General features: G+C 42.0%; 2 protein-coding genes across 8 annotated transcripts in view; both read right to left on the bottom strand.

Moving 5' to 3' along the window:
* The window catches only part of morc3a (MORC family CW-type zinc finger 3a), a 66,513-nt gene extending 58,688 nt beyond the window's left edge, over positions 1-7,825 (bottom strand). Inside the window, exons 1-3 of the mRNA XM_072585621.1 lie at positions 7,619-7,825; positions 7,329-7,401; positions 2,642-2,774 (exon numbers count right to left, since the gene is read on the bottom strand). Of these exons, the coding sequence (XP_072441722.1) occupies positions 2,642-2,774; positions 7,329-7,401; positions 7,619-7,702 (290 nt within the window). The 5' untranslated portion in view covers positions 7,703-7,825. The remainder of the gene's footprint in view (positions 1-2,641; positions 2,775-7,328; positions 7,402-7,618) is intronic.
* Positions 7,826-18,257: 10,432 nt separating this feature from the next.
* The window catches only part of dop1b (DOP1 leucine zipper like protein B), a 144,426-nt gene continuing 138,458 nt past the window's right edge, over positions 18,258-24,225 (bottom strand). For all 7 annotated transcript variants that reach the window (XM_072585618.1, XM_072585610.1, XM_072585614.1 and 4 more), the window contains exons 35-37: positions 23,045-23,194; positions 21,034-21,163; positions 18,258-19,453 (exon numbers count right to left, since the gene is read on the bottom strand). In XM_072585618.1, the coding sequence (XP_072441719.1) occupies positions 19,187-19,453; positions 21,034-21,163; positions 23,045-23,194 (547 nt within the window). In that variant the 3' untranslated portion in view covers positions 18,258-19,186. The remainder of the gene's footprint in view (positions 19,454-21,033; positions 21,164-23,044; positions 23,195-24,225) is intronic.

The following is a 24,225-nucleotide window of genomic DNA, read 5'->3' as shown; positions in this document are numbered from 1 at the left end:
TGAAGGAAAAGATCAGTTATATTGGTACTGAATGGTGAAGTGGGGTCATCATGATGTTATGGCCAGTTCCCGCTCCTCTGCACGTTCTTGTAAAACACCATGCTTGAATCCCTTCAAACACATGAGCGTTCTTGCAAAACAAGTCTCACCAAATCCAAAAATGACACCATATGTCCCTGTGACAAAGGTAAGCTATCCCTCCTTCTCAGCTTGTCTCCAACTCATCAATACTGATAACCACACCCCCTCCAATGCCTTTCTATTGTTCAGACCAATTCTATCCACAGCTAATAACTGTAGCCAAGAAACCACCTGCAATGACTTCTTTCTGATTCAGCACAATTATGCTTGATGTGTTCCCAAAGACCTGACTTTGGCCACCACTACTTCTCACCCAAATGAATCCTCTTGGCAACATTATCCAACGCTATGTGCTGACAAAACCCATCTCATCTCCAGCCCTCTAAACTATTTCAGTGTCTCTAGATTTTCAGAATGCTTTTGCAACATTCAGTATCCAAGTTACATGTTAGATTAGATTAGATTACTTACAGTGTGGAAACAGGCCCAACAAGTCCACACCGACCCACCGAAGCGCAACCCACCCATTCCCCTACATTTACCCTTTTACCTAACACTACGGGCAATTTAGCATGGCCAATTCACCTGACCTGCACATTTTTGGACTGTGGGAGGAAACCGGAGCACCCGGAGGAAACCCACGCAGACACGGGGAGAATGTGCAAACTCCACACAGACAGCCGCCTGAGGCGGGAATTGAACCCGGGTCTCTGGCGCTGAGAGGCAGCAGTGCTAACCACTGTGCCACCATGCCGCCCACCAAGCAATGCTGTTATCTTTCGCCCTCAAGATAATCCCTATTCCCTAACCACCAATTCCACCCTTCACCCTGACAGCTGCTCAAGGCCAATCCAAATTTTTGTCAACCTTGTTGTGACATCAGATTCAGAGACAAGTAATAATCTTAACTTGGCTGTTAGCATAACAACACTGACTGTTTATAAATCCTACTCAATCACAGAATTACATCAGATATTGGCTGTTACTTCGACATTTTTCAAGCACTGGTTGGTTGAATATGGTCAGTACACTGCCTGTTGAGCTAGACAAAACATCATGTCGTTTGATGCAACTGACCAATCGTTGAGATGCACGTTCTATATAACTGGTGTCACACCACCAATGAATCCTGAAATTGTCCATTTTGACAGAAAGAATAAAAACAAAATCTAATCAAGGAGTAATTGTAGAGCTCTAATTTGTAGTGAGACCTGGTTGTCCTAGTGCGTGAATTACAAAAGATTAGTGCGCAGGCACTGCAAGTAATTAAAAAGTAGAATGTGTTCACTTATTGCAAGAGAATGGAATACAAAGGTAACAAGGTTATACACTTCAGCTACACATGGCACCGTAAAAGTGCATGTGGAGTACTGTACACCTCATTTCAGAAAGGATGTAAAAGCATTGGAGACTGCTCAGAGATGGTTTACTGGCATTAAACCTGGAAAGGTGTGTTGCCCTATCAGCAAATATTGCACAGACGAGATTTGTATCCATCTATTGGGGTTTAGAAGAGCAAGAGGCAACGTGATTGAACATATAACATTTCAAAAAGGTTTTGACAGAGTAGATGTGGAGGGGATGTTACTTTCTCTTCTGGGGGAAAATCAAGAGCCAGGGGTCAAAATTTCAAAATCAGGAGTTGCCCATTTAAAACCAAGATTAGGGGTTGTGAGCATTTGGAACTTTTGGAACTGAAAAGGTGACAGAAGCTGAGTGATTGAGTATTTTTAAGGCAGAAGTAGATAGATTATTGTTCAGCAAGAATATGAATGCTTATCAGGACTAGGAATTTGAATGAGGTTACAACAAGTTGATTTGAGGATCTGATTGACCCAAGGACCCTGATTTGTGTATTATGTGTTTAGGATAATTTATAGTTCCATTTTAAATTTGCATACATCCTGATGAGGGCAAGATGAAAGAAAGCATTTCTTTATCAAAATGACACATTGATCAGATGATATTATTTTCAGAAAAGGAGTGTTTAATTTACTGGGTGCTTTCTGCCTCAGGGGAATGATTAAAAGGCATCATTTTTTAAAAAATGCATAATGCTCCATTCCCATAGCTCTACTCACAGTAAAGTGATATCTTAGCGATCATACGGACTTCCTCCAGAAGTGACATATTGTGACTGGCTCACAGATGCAAAACAAATTGCTATGTTAGCAGGGTTAGATGAAGTTAAGTAAGAAAAATAAGCATACTGCAGGATGAGTGAGAGATCTGGCCACTGAAATTTTAGTTCCAGAGTCAGTAATTTCTGTTAATCCCCAAAATTGTACAGTTTACAGTCTAGAAGTTAGCCGCGCTTCATGTGTAATTGTGTAAGCAGGACTGCTATGTATTATTTTAACATGTTATATGCACCAGCAAATGATGAACCCACGCAAAGGTCAACCACAAAAGACACTAGCATATCAAGCTACTGTTCATAACTTGTAAGCTTTTCCTCTCGAATCGCTGAATAATTGTAATCATAAAGAAATCAGAATAGACAGCAGGTCACTGACATTCCTCCCACATCATTTATAAGAAAAGCACAAACTACAGGTACCTCAACATTCTGTGCAACTTCCTTTGATTCATCCCCTGGCCATTGTCAGCAAATACCAAGCAAATTTTTTCCTTTATTACAGTCTTATCGATCCACATCTGCTTTGCATTTACATCTGGATCATATGCATTATCTGGAAAAATGAAAACAAAGTCAAACATTGGAATAAAAATGAATTATACTCAGCTGAATTAACTTTAGATACTACGCATTTTAAGAGAAACCACTTCGTATGAACAGAAAATTGAAAGGCAGCACAAACGTTAGCAGTCCCACCACAGCTGCCAGCCCTCAGCTAAACCAATACACTCTACAAAGAAACTTGGATCAAAGAGCTGAACTGCACAGGTCTGCATATCCAGTGGAATACCCACCTAGCCTGCACATCCCTAGACACTGAATAATTTAGCATCCCCTATCCACCTTTGGACATCTTTGGACTGTTGGGAGGAAACCAGAGTACTGGGGGGATGCCTACACAGACACGGGGAGAATGTACAAACACCACACAGTTGCCTGAATGTTAAATCAAACCCAGGTCCGTGCTACTGTGAGGTAACAGCGCTAATCACTGAGCCACTGTGCAATTCAAATGACTTCCGCCAGCATTAAGGAAGCACTTGACCATTAATAGGCCTCGCAAAATTGAAGCCAAATGGGAATTAAGGAGAAGTTTCTACACCAGCTCAAATCATAGGCAGCACAATGAAAAGAAAGCCAACCGTTTCAGTGTTCCATCAATCCTCAGCTGATTCAGTGACCCTCCTTCTACATAGACAACGTATGCTGATGTGCTTAGCCCCATTCATAGCCCCTCAGATAATGAAGTAGTTCATTTCCATATGCAGAAAGAAATGGGCAATATTCAGGTTTGAGTTGATCATTGGCAAGTAACATTCCCACTACACAGTCAGTCAGTCTATAACCACCAGCAAAAATCTGTTCCCTATAACATTCAACGGCTTTTTCATCATTGTAGTCCCAACTGTCAATAATTCTCAAAGTCACCACTGACCAAAGAAAGTCAAATGAACCAACTACATGAATAAGTCACAGGAGTAATTCAGAGTGAATAATTCATCTCAACTCCCAAAGCCTGTCCAACATCCATAAAGCACAAGTGAAGTGAATGATGAAACAGTATTCATTTACCTAAAGGAGTTCACTTCCAAAAACACAAGATGCTCAACACAATCCAGACAAACTGGCCTGTACTGTACCCCTTCCAGCATGTTAGGCACTTCCTTGACCACTAGCGCACAATGGTAGCACGTACATATACAATATGACAAAATAAGTTCACTAAGTGACTGTAAATGTGGCAAGCAGAACTCAATCCAGAGAAGTGTGAGGTAATGCTTTTGGAGGGCAAACAAAACAAGGGACAACACAACAGAGTAAAAAGGAGTATACTGAGAGGCATGATTTGGAGGTGCCAAAGAGGGGTGGAGAAAGAGAGAGACATTAGGTGCATGCCTACAGAATTTTTAAGATGGCAGGGCAAGCAGGTAAGATGGTAAAGAAAATAAATGGAACATTTACCTTTTTATGATAAGGTAAGAACACAAAAGGTGGGGATGTAACAAACTCTGGTTAGGCCACAGTTAGACTTGTGTACACAATTCTGGTCACCATGTTTACAAGAAAGAATACAAATACTCTGACGTTCAGAGGTATCTACAAGAATGTTGCCAAAACATTGCGGAGGATATGTTTTTTTAAAAGTGGTTTGTTGTCCAAATGATCTAAACTCCTCTAACAAGAGCTCAGGATTTAAAAAGTAGATTTATTGGAAAAGTCTCTGCTGCCATTAATGAGTCAAAACCTCAAACCTGCATTATCTTCTGCAAGAATTCCACTTTGGAGCAACAGGTTTTCTGCAGACTTGGATGGTCAGACCATCCTTCACCTACACCCGCCACCTCCCACTACCCTGATCCTCTGGCCTGATCCAAATCCGTATTTCAACATGACCACATCAAAAATATAAGTTCTGCAATCCTGTGTTTGTGTTGGGGAGTAACTGTCTCAGCAAATAAATTTCAAGTGGTGCAGTTGTGCATCATGATAAAACCATTGCATGACACACAAAACATTGTGGGGGGCTGTTTATCCATTCCCATGAGAACACAGACATAATCCTTAGACAAGCAGAGACCTGTCCTATCCAGGCAAAATGAACACATCCAGACAATGCAACCAGCCTGAAGTAAACAAAAGCACAGTAACAATACCTCACTAATGCATCACTCTTGTCAAGTGTCAACTTGCTAATCAATGAGCACCCTTATATTATGTAATAAATATTGCCTCTCCCAGCAACATTTGGCACATTTTGGATGTAGGTTTGCTCGCTGAGCTTGAAGGCTCATTTTCAGACATATCAACAAACACATTGACTTGAACCCCATTTACCACCCCCTGAGAAAAAAGAACTGGAAATGACATCACCAACCCAAAGAAACCCAAACATATAAACAGAATGCAGGGCTCATCAGCAGTGTTTCATCCGGAGGCTCACTGAAGATCTTGCAAAGGATATGGCAAACATCTGAAAATGAACCTTCCAACTCAGCGAGCAACCCTACATCCAGACCATCAACCTGAGCTACAAATCTTCTCAAAACTCATTGGTACAATTTCATTGACACATTTGAGTGAGAGATAATAAGGTTCAGGTGTATATTTTTTCAAGAAACACAAGGTTTGTACTGTATAACCAAATGACTATTTGTATGGGGTTTACACAATTCAAATTAAATCAGTGAATAGGGAAGAAGTATTGAGTATTTAAAAATACTGCTCTGGAAGGTTAAATTGCATGGAATTTAGGGGAGCTGGCAAATTGGATACACAGTTGACTTGATGGTAGGAAGCAGAGGGTAAATGTGGAAGGATACCTGTCAGACTGGAGGCCTATGACTAGTGGAGTGCCTTAGGGGTCAGTGTTGGGCCCACTGCTGTTTCTTATCTATATCAATGATTTGGCTGAGAATGTACGAGGCATGATTAGTAAGTTTGCTGACGACACTAAATAGGTAGTATCGTGGACAATGAGGAAGGTTATCAGAAATTGCAAGAGGACCTTGATCAGCTGGGGAAGTGTGCTGAGAAATGACAAAAATACATAAGTGCAATTTGGAAAGTCAAATCAAGGTAGGGGCTTCATGATGAATGGTAGGCCTTAGAGTGTAGTGGAACAAAGGGACCTTGGAGTTCAAGTGCACAGTTTGCCGAAAGTGGAGTCACTGGTAGTCAGGGCAGCGAAAAAGGCTTTTGGCAAAATGGCCTGCATGAATCAGGGCACTGAGAATAGAAGTTGGGGAAGTTATATTGCAGTTGTACAGTACGTTGGTGAGGCCACACTTGGAATATTGCGTTCAGTTTTGGTCACCTCGCTATAAGTATTATTAAACTGGAAAGAGTACTGAAGAAATTTACAAGGATGTTGCCAGGACTCAAGGGTCTGTGTTATTGGAAGAGTTTGGATAAGCAGGGTCTTTTTCTTTACAGCGTAAGAGACTGAGGGGGGATTTTATAAAAGTGTATAAGATCATGAGGTGCACAGATAGGGTGAATGCAGTCTAGGGGTGTGGAATAGAGGTCTAGACAGCATCAGTTTAAGGTTAGCGGGAAAAGAATAAAAGAGAACCTAATTGTCAACTCTTCTTTTAACACAGAGGGTGGTAAACATATGGAATGAGCCGACAGCTGAAGTGGGTTGGTATGAATGGACGTTTTGGTCAGCACAGACTAGTTTGGGCCAAAGGGCCTGTCTCTGTGCTGTAGACTCTGACTCTACTCAACAGCTAAATATTTGTACTTTAGGACTACGGCTGCCACACTGAATTGACTTCGAATATAGCACAATCCTTTGCAAAAAGTAAGATTTATAAAAAAAGATCAGGAGTCCAGGAGAATTTTGCATCACAAGTTCCTTAAGTTTCAAAATACAAATTTCTGCATAGATGCAGAAATCAAAAATGAAACTGAAAGTGGTGGTCTGAAAGATTAGTGAAATCCACCCACAAAGCATGCAGTAGAGTTTCAAGGAAATCATGTCACAGATGTTCTTTGAGATATGCTTTAACAACTCACGCAGCAGGAGCTACTGGTTCACTACTACAACTTACCCTTTCTAAACACAAACTCGTCAATATTTAACCACAAACTGATTCAAATATTCACTACAGTTTTTGTTTTAAACAACTGTTAACTTACTGCACTATTTGCTTTGCAATGATTTAAACTTCCGCATGCAAGATCATGCATATAAAAGCTAAAACAGTTCAGAATAAGGAATAAGGTTGTTTATTTTGACGAGATCCAAATTCTCAGAGGCATTACCCGCAGAATTTCAGAGACGATTTTTTAAAAAATTGCTTGGAAAAGCTCTGCAGGTCTGGCAGCATCAGTGGAGAGAATCAGAGTTAGTGTTTTGGGTCCAGTGACCCTTCCTCAGAACTGACTGATTTTTTTAAGTTCTGAGGAACGGCCACCAAACCTGAAACATTGAGTTTGATTTCTCTCTGCAGACGCTGCCAGACCTGCAGAGCTTTTGCCAGCAACTTCCGTCTTTCTTTCTGCATCCGCAGTTCTTTTGGTTTTACTCTACTCTACTTTAAAGCGGGTAACACTCAGCTGGGAGGTCGGGGGCGGGAGGAGAAAGAGGTTTGATAACACTCACCTATCAGCTCGGCCACCGCACTGAAAGGCCAAGTATGACTGGTGGAGTTGGCGTGCAGGAACTTGGGACTCATCTGAGCGAATGAAGATAACACACAGAGAATATAATTAATAAGCTGGAGGTGGCGGTCAAACTGCAGAGGGAGACAATGCAACACCACCTCTCCAAAACAAACGCCATGCTCTCCTGTCACCCAGGACAGTATACCCTGCCTAACCCCAGCCTCTCACTCAGGAGGCTGGTTGGACCGGCCTCCCCGTCGCCACAGCGGCTGCAGCTGCATGACTCACCGCGCTCAGAGGGATGTCCTGTGGCCCCACCACCAGCGAGCCGCCATTGCCGCCGGCCCCGCTCCGCAGGAAGGCCGAGGCCATCACGTCTGCAGCCTGCTCCTCTAAAAGTCAGACGGTTGTGACTGACGGACCTCCCCACCCCAACACACACACACTCTCTCTCTCTCTCTCAGGAGCGGCCCCGCCGCCTCTGTTGACAAACTCCAGCCCCCTTCTGTCACCACCCAGTGACGCACTTCCGTCAGGTCCTGCGCCCGCCCACCGGCTGCGTCATTGCCCCGCAAACTTCCGGTCAGCTGCTTCCACCCCCCCCAAATCCTCTGCAGGCCAACCAATCAATGCTCGTCCCCTACTGTGTACATAGGGTCCGACGTTTGCACTCCCTTTTTGATTTTCTCAGAAACCTTCTCCTCTGCTTTTGGCTGCACTTCAGTCCCACGCTCCTGATCTTCGGGCACCCGGTACGGAGGAGGGAGGGCAGGTCCGAGGACCTCCTCGTGGGTCTGCTCCTGGGCCTGGCCAAACTGGCCATCAACAGGTCCAGGCAGCGGGCCGTGGAGGGGGTCGTTAGGGCCGACTGCCTGCCCCTCTTCCAGGGTTACGTCAGGGCCCGGGTGTCCTTGGAGAAGGAGCACGCGGTGTCCACCAACACCCTGGAGTCGTTCAGGGAGAGGTGGGCGCCGCAGGGAGTGGAGTGCATCATTTCTCCCTCCAACTCTATTTTGATTTAGTCCCTACCCTCCCCCTCCACTGTTTTGATCACACAGCATTGCCCTGTGGTTTGAAGGGCAGTGCTTGTCACTGGCCACCCGGGTGTTTTTCCTATCTTCCTGGTGGTGGAAATTGAATAAAGATTCGTGCACTTTGTGTCTTTTCACTGTGTCTCACATCTACACACACACACACCATGGGTGCTGGGGAATAAAAATAAGCACTACCGCACTTAGGCGGTAGTGTGGGGGTAAAAAAAAAGAACAGGAGTGACCCTTCACTGTTTTGATAAAAAAAAGATACATAGGGTCCGACCCATTCAGCCTGCCCTGCCATTCAACACAACCAGGGATGGTCAAACACAACTACTTGTAGAGAGAAAAATCACACAACACTGCTCTGAAAGCTAGTGCTTCCAAATAAACCTGTTGGACTATAACTTGATGTCGTGTGATTTTTTTTTGACTTTTGGAGAAAGTGAGGTCTGCAGTTACTGGGGATCAAAGTGGAGAGTGTGGTGTTGGAAAAGCACAGCAGGTCAGGCATCAGCCGAGGAGCAGGAAATTGGACGTTTCGAGCCAGAGCCCTTTATCAGGAATGAGACTGGGGGAGCCTCAGGGGTGGAGAGATAAATGTAAGGGAGTGGGGCTGGGGTGAAGTTAGCTAAGAGTGCAATAGGTGGATGGAAGTGGGGGTGAAAGGTGATAGGTGAGAAGTAAGATGGGACAGGTAATGAGGACGGTGCTGAGCTGGAAGGTTGGAACTGGGGTAAGGGAAGAGAGGGGGAAATGAGGAAACTGGTGAAGTCCACATTGATGCTCTGGGGTTGAAGGGTCCCAAGGTGGAAGATAAGGCGTCCTTCCTCCAGGCGTTGGGTGGTGAGGGAGTGGCAATGGAGGGGGCCCAGGACCTGCATGTTGTGGGATATAGGTAAAGTAGTGTTACTTCTGCAATTATAATTACTTATGCAAGGTAAATGAACTCACACCAGTGTGTAATTGTTTCAACTAAGAGCTGAGTCAACAAGAATGCAAACTATGTGGAGGAAATACATAATTGTTTTTGTATTAGCTAAAATTATATGCAAGAATGAAACGTGACTGCAAAACGATGGTAGATGTTACAGACAAATAGATAAGGTGCTGTGAGGATTGTAGGTTAAGCCAGATATGCGTGCACAAGCAGTAGTTATGAGCATCTGTTTCCCACTTTTACAGAAACACAGGAATAAACCCCAATTAAAAGGTCAGAAGGATCAGTATGGTTGGGGAAAGCACAGATAGAGGGAGTAGATAATGGTGAAGAAAGGATATACCTAACAATGGGCCACAGTGGGATGTGGTCAAACAGCCTTGTGAGGCCAGATATAAGCATTTTGTCACAGACAAGGCCGGATAAGACAAGAGATAAACAGGAGTAATGGGTGCCGGTCTTAGAGAAGTGGAAGATGTAAACGGGAGGAGCAACGTGATAAAGAAAGGAACCAAATTACATAAATATCATGTATTAGTTGAATTTAGTGTGTGTGTCCCTGCCTTGTAGACAGTGTTCATCGCACTCTCTTGCAAGAGTAAAATAAATGACACTACTGATTCAGATCTTGTCTCGGACTGAAATTATTGAAGTGAGTGGGCTTTGTTTCTCACAATGTCCTCAGCAGAGTGGGAGGGGTGTTGAAATGTTTGGCCACAGGCGGTAGGGTTGTTTGGTGCGGATGTCCTGGAGATGTTCTCAAAAACTCTCTGCGGGAAGGCGTCCAGTCTCCCCACTGTAGAGGAGAGCGCATCGGGAGCAATAGATACAATAAATGTCATGTATTATTGAATATGATCTCTGAAACTCTCAGGAATACAGGCTCAGTTTTGCTCAATCTCCTCAAATCCTCTTGAAATAAAGGAGAAAGCCAGGACCACAGATGCCGGACAGTCAGGGTCGAAATGTGTCGGTGTCGAAAAGCACAGTAGGTCAGGCAGGATGTGAGGAGCAGGAGCATCAATGTTTCAGGCGTAAGCCCTTCTTCAGGAATGCGGAGGGGAAGGTGGCTGAGAGATAAATCAGGTTTGGGGGTAGGGGTGTGGCTGGGGCTAAGGTGAGCCGAAAGGCAACAGGTGGATGTAGGTGGGGGGGTGGAGCAGATAGGTGGGAAAGAAGATGAACAGGTAGGATAGGAGATAGAACTGGGTGGTGCATGGTTGCAGAATTAAGAGGTTGGAGGCAGTGGATGGGAGATTCCCTAAAGATGAGTTTTTGGATGTTCTGGGAGATGATGAGCTGGTGATGGGAGTTGAGGTCATGGTTGAGGAGGAGGTGGTATCCGTGAACTAGCACCTGGCTTTGGTGATGTAGAGGTTGGTGCGCTACCAGTTTCCAAATCTTTCCTCCCCCACCACCTCATCCCAGATCCAACCCTCCAATTTAGCACCACCCTCTTGACCTGTCCATCTTCCTTCCCAATTATCTGCTCCATCCTCCCCACCAATATATCATTAAGCCCAACCTGCAGCCACCTATCACCTTCCCAGCTACCTTGCCCTCCAGCCCCACCCCCACCCCCACCCCCACCCATTTTTTCTCTCAGCCCCCTTCCCCCTCCACATTCCTGATGAAGGGCTTATACCCAAAACACCAATGCTCCAGCTCCTTGTTTGCTGCCCAAACTTCTGTGCTTTTCCAGTACCACCCTGTTAAACTACTCCTCTTGAAATAAAGGCTAACATTCAATTGGCCTTTCTGATCTTCCTTTAGGGCAGTTAGCAGGATGTTGTATGGTTGAGACAGTTTTAGTTACGAAAGAGAGATTGAATAGAGTGGGGGATGTTTTCCTTAGAGCAGAGAAGACTGAGAAGAATTTTATGATTGAGAATCATAAAATTTTAAAGGAGCATAAATAGGCTAGACAGGAAGGAACTATTCCCTCATTGGAAAGATCAATGACCAGGAGGCATAGATTTAAAGGGGTAGGACTTTTAGAATGGATGAGAGGAAAATGTTTTGCAGTTAGAGGGTGGTGGGAATCTGGAACCGGTAACGCCCATTTAGCATAGGCAAGGCAGTACCCCTCAAAACATTTATAAGTGTTTAAAGGTGCATTTGTGATACAAGGACTTACAAGACGATGTGCCAAATGCTGGAAGATAGGATTAGAATAATTCGGTGCTTGTTTTTGACTTGTGCAGACCGGAAGGGCTGAAGTGTGGTCAGACTTCAGTAGCTTATTGCCAAGGACACCTGTATCCCTTTGTACATTTACATTTTCCTAACCTCTTAAATTTAATAATTAATCAGTATATTTGATCCTCCAAACTGGATAACTTCACATTTTTCATCTTCAATTTTCTTGCCTATTCACTAAGTCTGTCCATATTCTCCCAACATTGTTTTACATCTTCCTTTCAACACATTCCATTTTGGTTTGTAATATTTTCAAATTTGGAAATATTATATTTGGTTCCCATTTCCAATATTGATACATATTGTGAACAGTTGGGGCTCCAAGAATTGATCCTTGTGGTACCCGACTAGCAATATCCTGCCAATGCAAGAATTACACATTTATTCCTACTTCCTAATAGCCAATCATTAATCCAAGCCAGCACATTACCACCAATCCCACAGTTTTTAAATTTTTTTGTAAGCAGCCTCTTATGGGATCATCATCAAAACACTTCTGAAAAGCATGTATATATGCCCATTGGCTCTCCTTTCTAAACTTTGTTAGTAAGATTTTCAAAAAAACCTTCAAGTTCAATCACAATTTCCCATTCGCAAATCCATTCAGACTATGCCAAAATCAGGTCATTGTCATTCAAGTGTGCATTTATCTCATCCTTTATAATAGATTCTAACAGACTCATATCAGTAGTAGGGAAAATATCAGGTCTATAGATCCAAGTTTTCTCCCTCGCTGCCTTCAAATAGTGGGGTGATAACCGCTACTTTCCAATTTACAGGAGTCATTCCAGAATCCACAGAACATTAGAAGATAATCAACTATCACTACAGCCACCTCCTTACACAGCTATAGAAACTCTTACAGTTCCTTTTCATTTTTATGCTAGGTTGCTTTCATATTCTACTCCTTCATTCATTTTCTATTCCTCACCACCCACCCCCCCTTTCCTTATTAGTTTCTGAGTGTTCCTTTTGCGAAGAAAACGCAAATCCTCAGATTTACCATTCCTTTCTTTAAAGCTATACAGTCCTGAACTTCCTTTATTAGTCATGGTTGACTGATCTTGGAGTTTTTGCACTGAAAGTTGTTGCATGTCATGTTACAGTTCATTAAAGGCTAATCGTTGTCTCTGTGGAATTATTCTTTTTAAACTATTTTCTCAATCTGTCTCATGCCTTCATAAATTTCCCTTATCAAAATTTAATGCTCTTGCTTCAGAATGAACTACCTCACTTTTAAACATTATGATAGAATTTTATATTTTGTGGTTACTCATCTGTAGAGTTTCTTTTGCAATGCCATTAATAATTAGTCCTTTTTCAGTAAATTAGATTAGATTAGATTACTTACAGTGTGGAAACAGGCCCTTCGGCCCAACAAGTCCACACCGACCCGCCGAAGCGCAACCCACCAATACCCCTACATTTACCCCTTACCTAACACTACGGGCAATTTAGCGTGGCCAATTCACCTGACCTGCACATTTTTGGACTGTGGGAAGAAACCGGAGCACCCGGAGGAAACCCACGCAGGCACGGGGAGAATGTGTAAACTCCACACAGACAGTCACCTGAGGCGGGAACCCAGGTCTCTGGCGCTGTGAGGCAGCAGTGCTAACCACTGTGCCACCGTGCCACCCAAAAATAATACTAGATCTAAGATAGCTCATGATCGCATTAGCTCAACATGCTGCTCTAGAAAAACAATATTTAATACTCTTTGGACATTCATCCTGCACAGCTTTGGTTTGCTCAATCTATATGCAGATTTAAGACACACGTAATAATAATGTTGCCTATGCTACGTTTCTCTTATCTCCTAAGTACGTCCACCCAAACAGTACTATTTGGTTGTCTATAAATAACTCCAAACTATATTTGCTGCCTCTTGCTATTTCTTAGATCCACCCAAACAAATAGTCAGTTCTGCTATAACACACGTTTCTTCAGCACGAATAGGCTTCAATGCAATTGAAGAATTTAGACCATTATTTACAGAACATGAACTTTTCTTGTCTGTATTGGCTATAACACGATTCTGGCTCCATTAGTTCAAATGCATGGCTATTGAGAGACTTTTTTATAATGCGAGATTGCATGAGAACAGAACAATCAGATTATATTAGAACCGACTGTGCCATACACTCTTCTAATCAGAAATCCTTCCTCACTAATGTACTGATCCTATCCATTACCAACATAACCCCATTTTTTCCTTTCTTTCTGTCCTTCCTGAATATCAAATATCCTTGAATATTCAGTCCGCAGTCCTGGTCATCATGCGGCAGCAATTAAATCAAACTCATATCTCTATTTATTCCTTTAAATCATTTCCTTTATTACAAATGCTGTGTGTACTCATGTAGAATATATATAACTTTGTCTTTTAGACACCATTCTAGTTTCAAAGCATATTCTATATTTGGTTCTGTTTTTTTTCTAATAGTCGTCCTCACATCTTTTCAATTTCCTGTTACCAACTTCACTTCTTTCCAATTTGTGTTATGGCTGAGATACCCATCCTCTTGGAAAACTGCTTTAAATCCACCCAAAAGCACTAGCAAATCTCTCTGCAATGATATCAGTCTCAATCCTGTTGATATGAAACCCATCTCACATGCCCCAGCATCAGTTTCAATTCCTCTGAAATCTGATGCCCTCCTTATTACACCAGTTCTCATTTACATCAGATATTCAATTCTGTTCTTATTATCATTAGCACACAGATGAGAGGAATAGATAGAGTCAATAGTCAAAGACTCTTTCCCAGGGCAGGATTGACAGGTAGTTTTAAGACATGAGGAGGCAGGTATAGAGGAGACGTCAGTGGTAGGTTCTTTATGTCGAGAGTTGAGAGTGCACGGAATGCGGTGCCAGCGGTGGTGGTGGAAGCAGAGTCATTAGGGACTCTTAAGCGACTACTGGACAGGCACATGGACAGCAGTGAGTTGAGGGGAGTGTAGGTTATTATATATTTTACATTAGAATTAAACCTCAGCACAACATCGTGGGCCAAAGGGCCTGTTCTGTGCTATACTTTTCTATGTTCTAACTGGGAGTAATTTTGAGATGACCATTGTTGAGGTCCTGCCTTTTAATTTCATTATTCCCCAAAATCTGCCTAGAGGAATAACAAAAAAAAAATGAGTCCATCACAGGATGTGGCTGGACCAGAATTTATTGCCAATTCCCAACTGTCTAAAGGGCAGTTAAGAGTCAACTACATTTTGTTCACATCGTTGCTCCCAACGTGGACTAGATTTTTGGCTGATCCCACTTCCTCAGAAGGAGATCCTGCAGGTGCTCCACGATAGTCTTAACGCTGGCGCCAGAGAGGCAACCTACCATCTTGGAGTCACATTTAATGACACAGAAATAACTGTGAGATCTCCTGAGGTAATGGATATCATTCTTCCATTCTTCTCCCTCCACCTCCAGACAGTTGGGGCCCCAGGCTTGTCTGTGAGAGTTCCTTGGGAATACAGTCACCCAAAATGGATTACAGATTAGCAAGCAGAATAAACTCAAAAGGTACTGCACAATCTGTCGGGTTTTCTTAGACTGGTAGTTATTCAATCTCTCTCTGCCTGTACACTTCTAATCTGTGGTGTGACCACCTCTTGAAATGTACTGTCCAAACTGTTGTGCATTCTTGAGGCAGAGGGTTGAGACTGCAACTGCTCAACTTCTGATACATAGAGCTCAAGGTTTTGCAGACCTACATTCCACTAGGCCCTTCTGACCTACTATCCTGTATCTTATGAAATGCAGGATCTTGACCAGATGGGCCAATGGGCTGAGAAGTGGCAGATGGAGTTTAATTCAGATAAATGCGAGGTGCTGCATTTTGGGAAAGCAAATCTTAGCAGGACTTATACACTTAATGGTAAGGTCCTAGGGAGTTTTGCTGAACAAAGACCTCGGAATGCAGGTTCATAGCTCCTTGAAAGTGGAGTCGCAAATAGATAGGACAGTGAAGGCGGTGTTTGGTATGCTTTCCTTTATTGGTCAGACTGAATACAGGAGTTGGGAGGTCATGTTATGGCTGTACAGGACATTGGTTAGGCCACTGTTGGAATATTGCGTGCAGTTCTGGTCTCCTTCCTTTCGGAAAGATGTTGTGAAACTTGAAAGGGTTCAGAAAAGACTTACAAGGATGATGCCAGAGTTGGAGGATTTAAGCTACAGGTAGAGGCTGAACAGGCTGAGGCTGTTTTCCCTGAAGTGTCAGAGGCTGAGGGGTGACCTTGTCGAGGTTTACAAAATTATGAGGGGCATGGATAGGGCAAATAGGCAAAGTCTTTTCCCTAGGGTCAGAGAGTCCAGAACTAGAGGGCATAGGTTTAGGGTGAGGGAGAAAAGATATAAAAGAGACCTACGGGGCAACTTTTTCACACAGAGGGTGGTACATGTATGGAATGGGCTGCCAGAGGAAATGGTGGAGGCTGGTACAATTGCATCATTTAAGAGGCATTTGGATGGGTATACGAATAGGAAGGGTTTGGAAGGATATGGGCTAGATGCTGGCAGGTGGGACTAGATTGGGTTGGGATATCTGGTTGCTATGGATGGGTTGGATCGTAGGGTCTGTTTCCATGCTGTGCATCTCTATGACTTTATGATTTGTTACTCCTCGAATAAGTAGGAACATACTCTAAAAATGGAACATGCTATTTCTCAGGAAAAAAAAAGAGCAAATTAGCGCAGAGACAAAGTAAATACTGTACTCAGGTTTTACTTTCAAAATTAGAAATATTGATCAAATCTACTCATCAATCAACTGCTTTTGCTGTGCTTGTGTTGTCATAATGCTATTGGTATCCGTGTAGGTAGGCCCACGGACCTACATCTTACTTCCTCTCCTGATCACCTCTCACTCTAGACACTATTTCTTGCAGGAAACCTTGTTTAAAGCACCTCTGTCCCTTCTGTTCAGAATTGATACTTCCATGCAAATTTCCAGTTATTCACACCATCTCACTCCACTGAAGTCTCCCTTACTCGGACTATAGGATTAGTCAGACGACGTGTTTTGAAATAGGCTATTTTAAATTTTCTTAATGGCTATTGGTTCCACATCAGCTTCTAACTTTTCCTGTATAATTAAACGTGCAAATATTTACCAGTTGAATAGCCACTTTGAACCGATCACTCGGGTAAAGCCTGACCCTACAGCTTACTGTCTAAAATGGATAAACTCCAAAGCTAAGAAACATACATAGTCACAAATATATTGGTCATGGGCAACTTTAAGGAAATATCTGTAAACTGTGATACCAGGTATCTACAGTGATGAATAGTGACTGTGATCATTAGTTCCCTCCCTTACTGTATCAATAATACATGATTAAAACCTCAAGAATTCAATTTGCAACTACTTTGGTACTTATGACTTAAGATGATGCACTGGAAAACTTGGGGGTTCAGATAGTTGCAAAAACCTTAATGTCTCATGTTTGTGTTTTATTGAAAAGGAGGGGAAGCTCAGGGTACATTTTCAATTCTCCCATGTGTATGTTGTCATGGTGTGGCTAAATTGGATCTACAGGCAGCCATCTTAAGATCCAGAGATCATAAATTGTTTTTCCACAACCTTTTGTTCCTACAGAATTTCGTACTAACATTAAACTACTCAAGATTCCTTCGGTCTTGTCCTGACTATTCCAGAGATTGCTGAACTGCTCATAAGTTTTTTTTCACACCTGAATGACCACTTCTATCTGTAAAACCTGAACACACGTAACGTTTGGAATGGTTCTCTTTTTCTAGAAGAAAGCTGTCTCTGCTTCTGTCTCCTTGTTTCTAGGCAACAGCCCACTTTTCTTTCAAATAAAGCATCAACCTACTTACCTAAAGGGATACTAGTGGATAGAGTCTCCAAGTATCAAAAGGGTTGAGCAGGTCAGAATGTCAACAGTTGTGCTTTGAACGGTCTGTGTGGGTCCAGTATTAAAGGAGTGTTCAACTCTCAAGAATACATAATCTTTATTTCTATCTGGATACAAGATCCATGTAATTCACATTACCATCGTGAAGGGAGCTTCAAGTCACAGATTTTCCTAAGGATGACTATCATAGAAAGGAGAATTAGTTTGTCAGAGTCCAAGGAGAGAGAAAGAGAGGTTCGAAGCTTCTGGGGTTCACTGTGCAGGAACATGGTAGAAGCATGTGCTTATATTGAAAAGACCAAATTAGAGTGTCAAATGAGCTTGGAAGGTTTGCCTAGATTGCAAGAGAGAGACACAGAGGGGGAAGCAGAGGGATCAGGGGAAAGCAGAGGGGGATTGGGGGGGGTGGGGGGGAGGGAAACAGAGGGAGAGAGAGGGGGAAACGGGGCGGGAAAACAGAGGGAGAGAGGGGGGGAACAGAGGGAGAGAAAGAGGGGGACGGGGGGTGGAGAAAACAGAGGGAGAGAAATGGGGGGGGGGGGCGGGGAAGAGAAACACAGAGGGAATTACGGTGGGGGGTGGTCTCCAATAATACTTATAACATAAAAGATAGCTTTGGGATTACAATGTGCTGAGCTGAGAAAGGAAATGAACAGAAGCAAACCCTCTGAGATGTGGAACATTTCAGGCTGATCCTGAGAGAACTGAGTAACCATTTAAAGGACAATTTAAAGTATGTCTGTAAAGTATTTTCTCCACTGAAAATGTGAAACATTGTTCTTTTAGCAATTAACTTGAAAGTTGAAATTTCTTTAAATTGTTTTCTGTTGAAAGTAACATTTTATAAATAGACAGATTAGAAAGGCTTTTCCAAACAAGTGTGTGTAAACATTTAATGCATTAAAATAAGGCTGACAACAGCAGGACATAGGTAATTAAATGATCTCCAAGTACACACAACACTGATATCAAGGGCATTCTGTAATATCAGGATTCTGCATTTTATTTAGTGACCGGGTCATTCTTGGCATGTACATTCACAGTATTATGTTTGCAGATTGAAAATAAGGCTGTAAACACAAAGACCAATCCAGTTAAAGCAATATGAGCATTCCCTTTTACTTTAAAGTTTACATTCTCATTAGGTTAACTCACACATGGTTATTTGTCTGTTTGTGCCCATTTAGTAATGTAAAAAAAATGAGTAGTTTTAGAGTAATTTAGATAGAAAGAGAGTGCACCATTTGAAAATAGATATTTATACAGTTTATATACATACACATACACAGTGAAGTTGATAACCAAAATAATTAATCAGTTAATAGTATTGAACAAACAGTACCAATACTTTATAGGTACCCCCATTTTGCTGACAAAAAACCCATAACAGAGAAGAGACAGTACAAGGCCACTGCCACTCTGGATGAGAGATGCTCACGTTGCCCCTGAATTTTACTCATTGTATTTCATAGTATACAGATGAGGCTTCTTCCAATAGGCACAGCATGTTTAAAGGTTTGATTTGGATCCAAGAGGTGAACCGTTACAAGTTGATTCTTAGCAAATAGAAAGTAATTCTGCCCTTCACCACAAGCAAACCACTCAAAAATGACAATACTAACAATAGAGTTCCTTAATTTCACTCGTTCAAACACTGTTTCACTGTGTTGGGATCTCTGCTCTTACAAAACCGTTAAGACACAAGAAAGACAAAACCTCTCGTATGTATCCTCAATAATAAATTAGTTCAGTAACCCAGGTTTTACTGTCATAATTAAGATACATTCCATTGAATTCAATGTTCCATTCCCATTTCCAAAAAGTCATGCGCAATATTTTCTTCTATTCGTTGTAAAACAGCATTACTGTTGGTTGGTTCTATCTTGGAAGCTGATCTGTGAAGACTTAGTTCTTCAAGGGATCCATTTGGTTGAGTCTTAAAGATGCAACTCAGTATTCTGAAGAAATGTGCAAGTGTGTGGATGCTGGACACAGATTGTTGAGTCAAGAGGGGAAATTCGTATACGTCACTGGAATTGATTTCTTCTGTGCAGTAAACTTCCTGCATTAAATAAGAAAACAAAAACACTCTCTCACAGCATACATCATCTTCTGCACATAAGCATAAACATGAAAGCAATTTTCAGGCAATGTAACCTAGCGAGATTGAGATCCCACGTAACTTTACAATGACACTTATCAACTTTTGCAGATGCGCCATTGAAAACATCCTATCCAGCTGTATCACAGCATGGTATGGCAACTACTCTGCCCAAGATTGCAAAAGATTAGAGTTGTGATTGCAGCTCAGTCCACCATGAAAACCACCTTCCTTCCACTGACACATTCTATATTTCCTAGTACCCATAAATGCAGCCATCATCAAAGACCCCTCCCAGCCTGGTTACACACTCTTCCACTGGGCAGAAGATACAAAAGTTTGAAAACATGTACCAATGAGTTCAAGAACAGCTTCTTCCCTGCTGTATTCAAACTAAAGAACAAAGCTCTTGTACATTAGAGTTGATCTTTCTCTGTAGCTGTGACACTATGTTCCGCAGTTTGCTCTAATACACTAATGTGCTTATGAAATGATGTGGAGGTGCCAGTGTTCGACTGCAGTGACAAAGCCAGAAGTCACATGACACCAAGTTACAGCCCAACAGATTTATTTGAAATCACAAGCTTTCAGAGTGTAGCTCCTTTGTCAAGTGAAATGACCTGAAGAAGGAGCTATGTTCTGAAAACTTTTGATTTAAAATAAACCTGCTGGACAATAATCTGGCGTCATGTGGCTTTGTACTTATCTAAGGTATGATTAGTCTGGATAGCACGCAAAACAAAATTTTTCACTGTATCTTGGGATATGTTACAATAATAAATCAAATCAAGTCAAATCAAATCTCATTCTCATTGCTATGAATTTCAGGTCCACCTCCAGACAACCCCAACTGAGCCAACCATTTGGGGAACTTTCAGGCAGAAACTGAAATTTCAGAATTCTGTGCCTGTTCTAATCCCCTCCAGCACCTGTGTTTTCTGTAATTACACACAGATGCATATTATATGAAGTACGATCACTGTGTGAAAAAGTTTCAAGGATATTTATAGTTTGGGAAAACATACCAGTCGTCCCTAAACATCTTTCACTACAGACCACGCAGTAACAAATTTAAGCCAGTTGAAGAAATAAAAGGTAATAGTAGCTATCCAAATTCTGCAAAGAAGTCAAGTTAAACATTGACAACTTTAAGCACTTCCGTGAAAGTAAGAATTTGTGTGGGAAAACAAATTGGTGTCACCAAAGCCAGACTAAAACTGACTAAATTTGCAAGACTTTCAAATTAATACAAATGTTTGACCAACACCCTAACCAAGGTGACTAATTCGAAATAGCCTCCAACTTGTTTCAGTTACTAAGGTGTAATAACTAAAAGGTTTTCCTTTTGTGTTATTTAAAAATTAGCGATATGACTCAGATACATTCAGATAGTAATCTCTGCCTTCAATGCGTGACAGAGGATGGAACAAATGCAGACATAGCTCAACCCAAGGAACCAAAAAGGAAATTGAAGGGTTGCCTCCTGAGAGGGTAAAAACAAAATCAGCCGTTTACCAAGTTGTGAAAGGAATAACATTTACCCCATTTGTTTGCTGCAGAATATCCAGAATTCGTACTGCATATGGTTTATAAGCTTGGAACATTTCCACAACTTCCATTTGTGGGCTGCAATCAGCAGCATTCACCTCTGGAACAAAGGCCCACCTGTACCTAAAAATATCACAGGAGGTTTTTAGCATCAACACAACAGAAGTATATAAAATATCCAGTGAAAACATGAACAATAATAATACTGCAGAAACAAGTTGAACTACAACCAGACCAAGTTGGTTCTTGCTCCAATATTCTAACTACCTCCTGCTTGGAAATCAAATCCCAGAGTGCAACAGCAGTTGGACAATGTGGCAGCGAAGATGAAATCAAATGCAAACAAAAGAACGAAGAAGGACTTGGCCATGTGGTCTCTCAAGCCTGTTACAAAACTCAATTGAATAATCACAGAATTTCTACATTAGATTTGGGCAAAAAAAATAGAGTTAGTGTCCTCAAACACATCACTGCATAAAAATTTAGTTTTATTTTTAATACTAACTGTGCTGTGTCCTGAACAGAAGGCTAGGAGAATACTGCAATCCCACCTGTGAAGATAGATTGGTAAGAGGGAACTCCCACAGTTGTCAGTTGTAACTAGGTGTTAAAACTCTTAACTCTGAGCCAGCAAGCTATGGGTTCAAGTCTCCCATATAAATGAAAGCCCACAATCCAGGCTTACAGGACACCCTCAGCACTGCTTTAAAATTGGACTGTCAGAGGGATCATCCCATTATTAGATGCTGAAGCCCAATGTGGTCTTTCAAGTGGACATCAATGTTCACTGTGAACATATGTTTCAAGGTGTATGCACTCACCTTCAACCATGGTTTATACCAAAGAGTGTGTAGCAGTCCTCAAATTATAGTTTACTCATACAGCGACCACTAACCCAAACATATTTTTGTCCAGTGAAAATTCCGTGTGTGCTATGAGTAAAACAATACCCCACATACTTTTTTTGTTAAACTGGACAAGGAACTTTTTCTTTGAAAAGGGCGGGGGGTTGGTGGTGGGGAAGGAAAGCCACCAACCAGGGACACCTCAGATAAATGTTAAGTCTGATCTGGAGTTACACTTATTTGAGGACGTTCAGGGTAGCAGGAAAAAAACCTCTGCATTAGCAATAGACTCAAATAAATGCTCACTGACAGCAAATGATTTAGTCACCAGATCTAGTCATGAGGTATTGAATATTCAGATTTGGTGTTGGATTAAAAGGATTAGGCTTGCAGTTGAATCACCTCCTGGTACTCACTGCCAAGGCTTGCACATGCACAGCGGCTACTTGGATGAGTTGTCAAAGGGATATGAGCATCCCAGGAGGGAGTCAACATCAGGATTCAGATTTCTGTAGAATCATATCATACTCAAAGTATTAACTCTCACTCTGTCGCCACAGAGGCTGCCACACCTGCTGAGTTTCGCCAGCATTCTTGGCGCTTGTTTCAGAATTCATGGATTCACTCATCAGGTAAGTTAGCTTCGGGCAAGGTAGATTTACTAATAATTGCCAGATACACCATCAAGATTTCCCTTTTCCTACATGGGAATACTCAAGTAAAGTCTCCATTATCTATCAGTTGCGCAAGAATTCCACTGTAAGTTCTCTCAATTTGGCAACCTAGCGTGTTGTTGGCATCACTCTCTCCTTTTGATCGGACCTCGCTGATGGTATTTATGACCAATGCTGGACACAACTAATGATGCTCACTCATGTAGCCAGCACCACCCATTTCCCAAGGTGCTCACTCATGTAGCCAGCACCACCCATTTCCCATGGTGTTCATTCTTGTAACTGGCTGCATTTCCAGTGCGTGACAGAAACCAGGGAGTTTACTATACTGAGCTAGACATTCTAATTTGCGGTGTTTGACCCATAAGATATCTCTGGAGTATTAAGGGAATAAATGTACATAAGCAAAATAAAACCCATTTTTCAAAGTACCAAAGAGTTCTTAAAAAAAAAAGCAGCATCTCACACGTCATAAGCAGACTTACATTTGAAATAAAGGCATTGCTTCTTGTGGAAAACAGAGTGCTGTATCCAGAAATTTACAAGCGGATAAATACATGTCGAGGTCATTCTGTTCCATTTCTAACAACAGGGATTCATTTCCATTATTAACTTGAGATTTTTGACCTGCTTTGCTGAAAAAAAAAGGAGGTATTAATTCCACCATCACTGAATGTGGAGTTATATTCCTGAAGGTTAACATAAAAGATTCTTCCAAATTGCATGGTATTTTCTCACCAGGAACAGTGTACTCCTTACTAAGTTAACTAAGAGTACCATGCAGCTTCCGATACTTTACAATAGCCTCCATTATGCAAACAACTTGTTAGTAAGTGCTGACCAGCTCTCAGCTATTAGTCTGATCCTCAGCTCATCGACACTTGGAACATCTGAAAACCAGCACAACCCCCACCCCCACAACACCAGCAATCTCTGACTTCAATGTTCAACATCAGGAATGATTTCTCTTTTGGTTAGGGTGGAAACTAATAGTGAGTTTTTGCTATTTTGAACAGTGCAGATTTGACTTGACAATCAGCAAGCAGTTGATTTAGGTGGCATGTTGGCTCAGTGGTTCGTGCTACTGCCTCACAGCACCAGGAACCCAGGTTCAATTCCACCTCAGGCAACTTTCTGGGTCGAGTTTGCACATTCTCCCCGTGTCTGCGTGTGATTTCTCCAGGTGCTCCGGTTTCCTCTCACTGTCTAAGGATGTGCCGGTTAGGTGGATTGGCTGCATTAAATTGCCCGGGATGTGCAGGCTAGCTGGATCAGCCATGGGAAATGCAGGGATACCATGATTGGGTGGTATGCTCTTCAGAGGGTGGGTGTGGATTTGATGGGCCAAACGGTCTGCTGCCACACTGGAGAGAATCTATGAAGCATACACATAAACTTGCACTCACTAATTAAATTAATATTTTGCATTTTTGTTCCAACTTTTGAGATTGAATCTGCATCCTTCAAGCTCTGATCCAATACTGCAACAAATCACAGCAGTCATACCAGCCTTTTATTATTTCACATTAAGCATGAGTTTTAGCATGTTTCCTGAGCCCACCTGCAATTCTCATTCTTCTGACCCTTCCATTGTTAAAATAGATGCGTTATTTTGGTTGACATGCGAAGTTTCAAACCTCATTTTTATTTCTGCCTGATCGACTAT

Source organism: Chiloscyllium punctatum, chromosome 15 (genome assembly GCF_047496795.1).
Source record: "Chiloscyllium punctatum isolate Juve2018m chromosome 15, sChiPun1.3, whole genome shotgun sequence".
NCBI lineage: Eukaryota > Metazoa > Chordata > Chondrichthyes > Orectolobiformes > Hemiscylliidae > Chiloscyllium > Chiloscyllium punctatum.
Note: the sequence above shows the minus strand (reverse complement) of the source record. Positions and strands in the feature narration are given on the sequence as shown.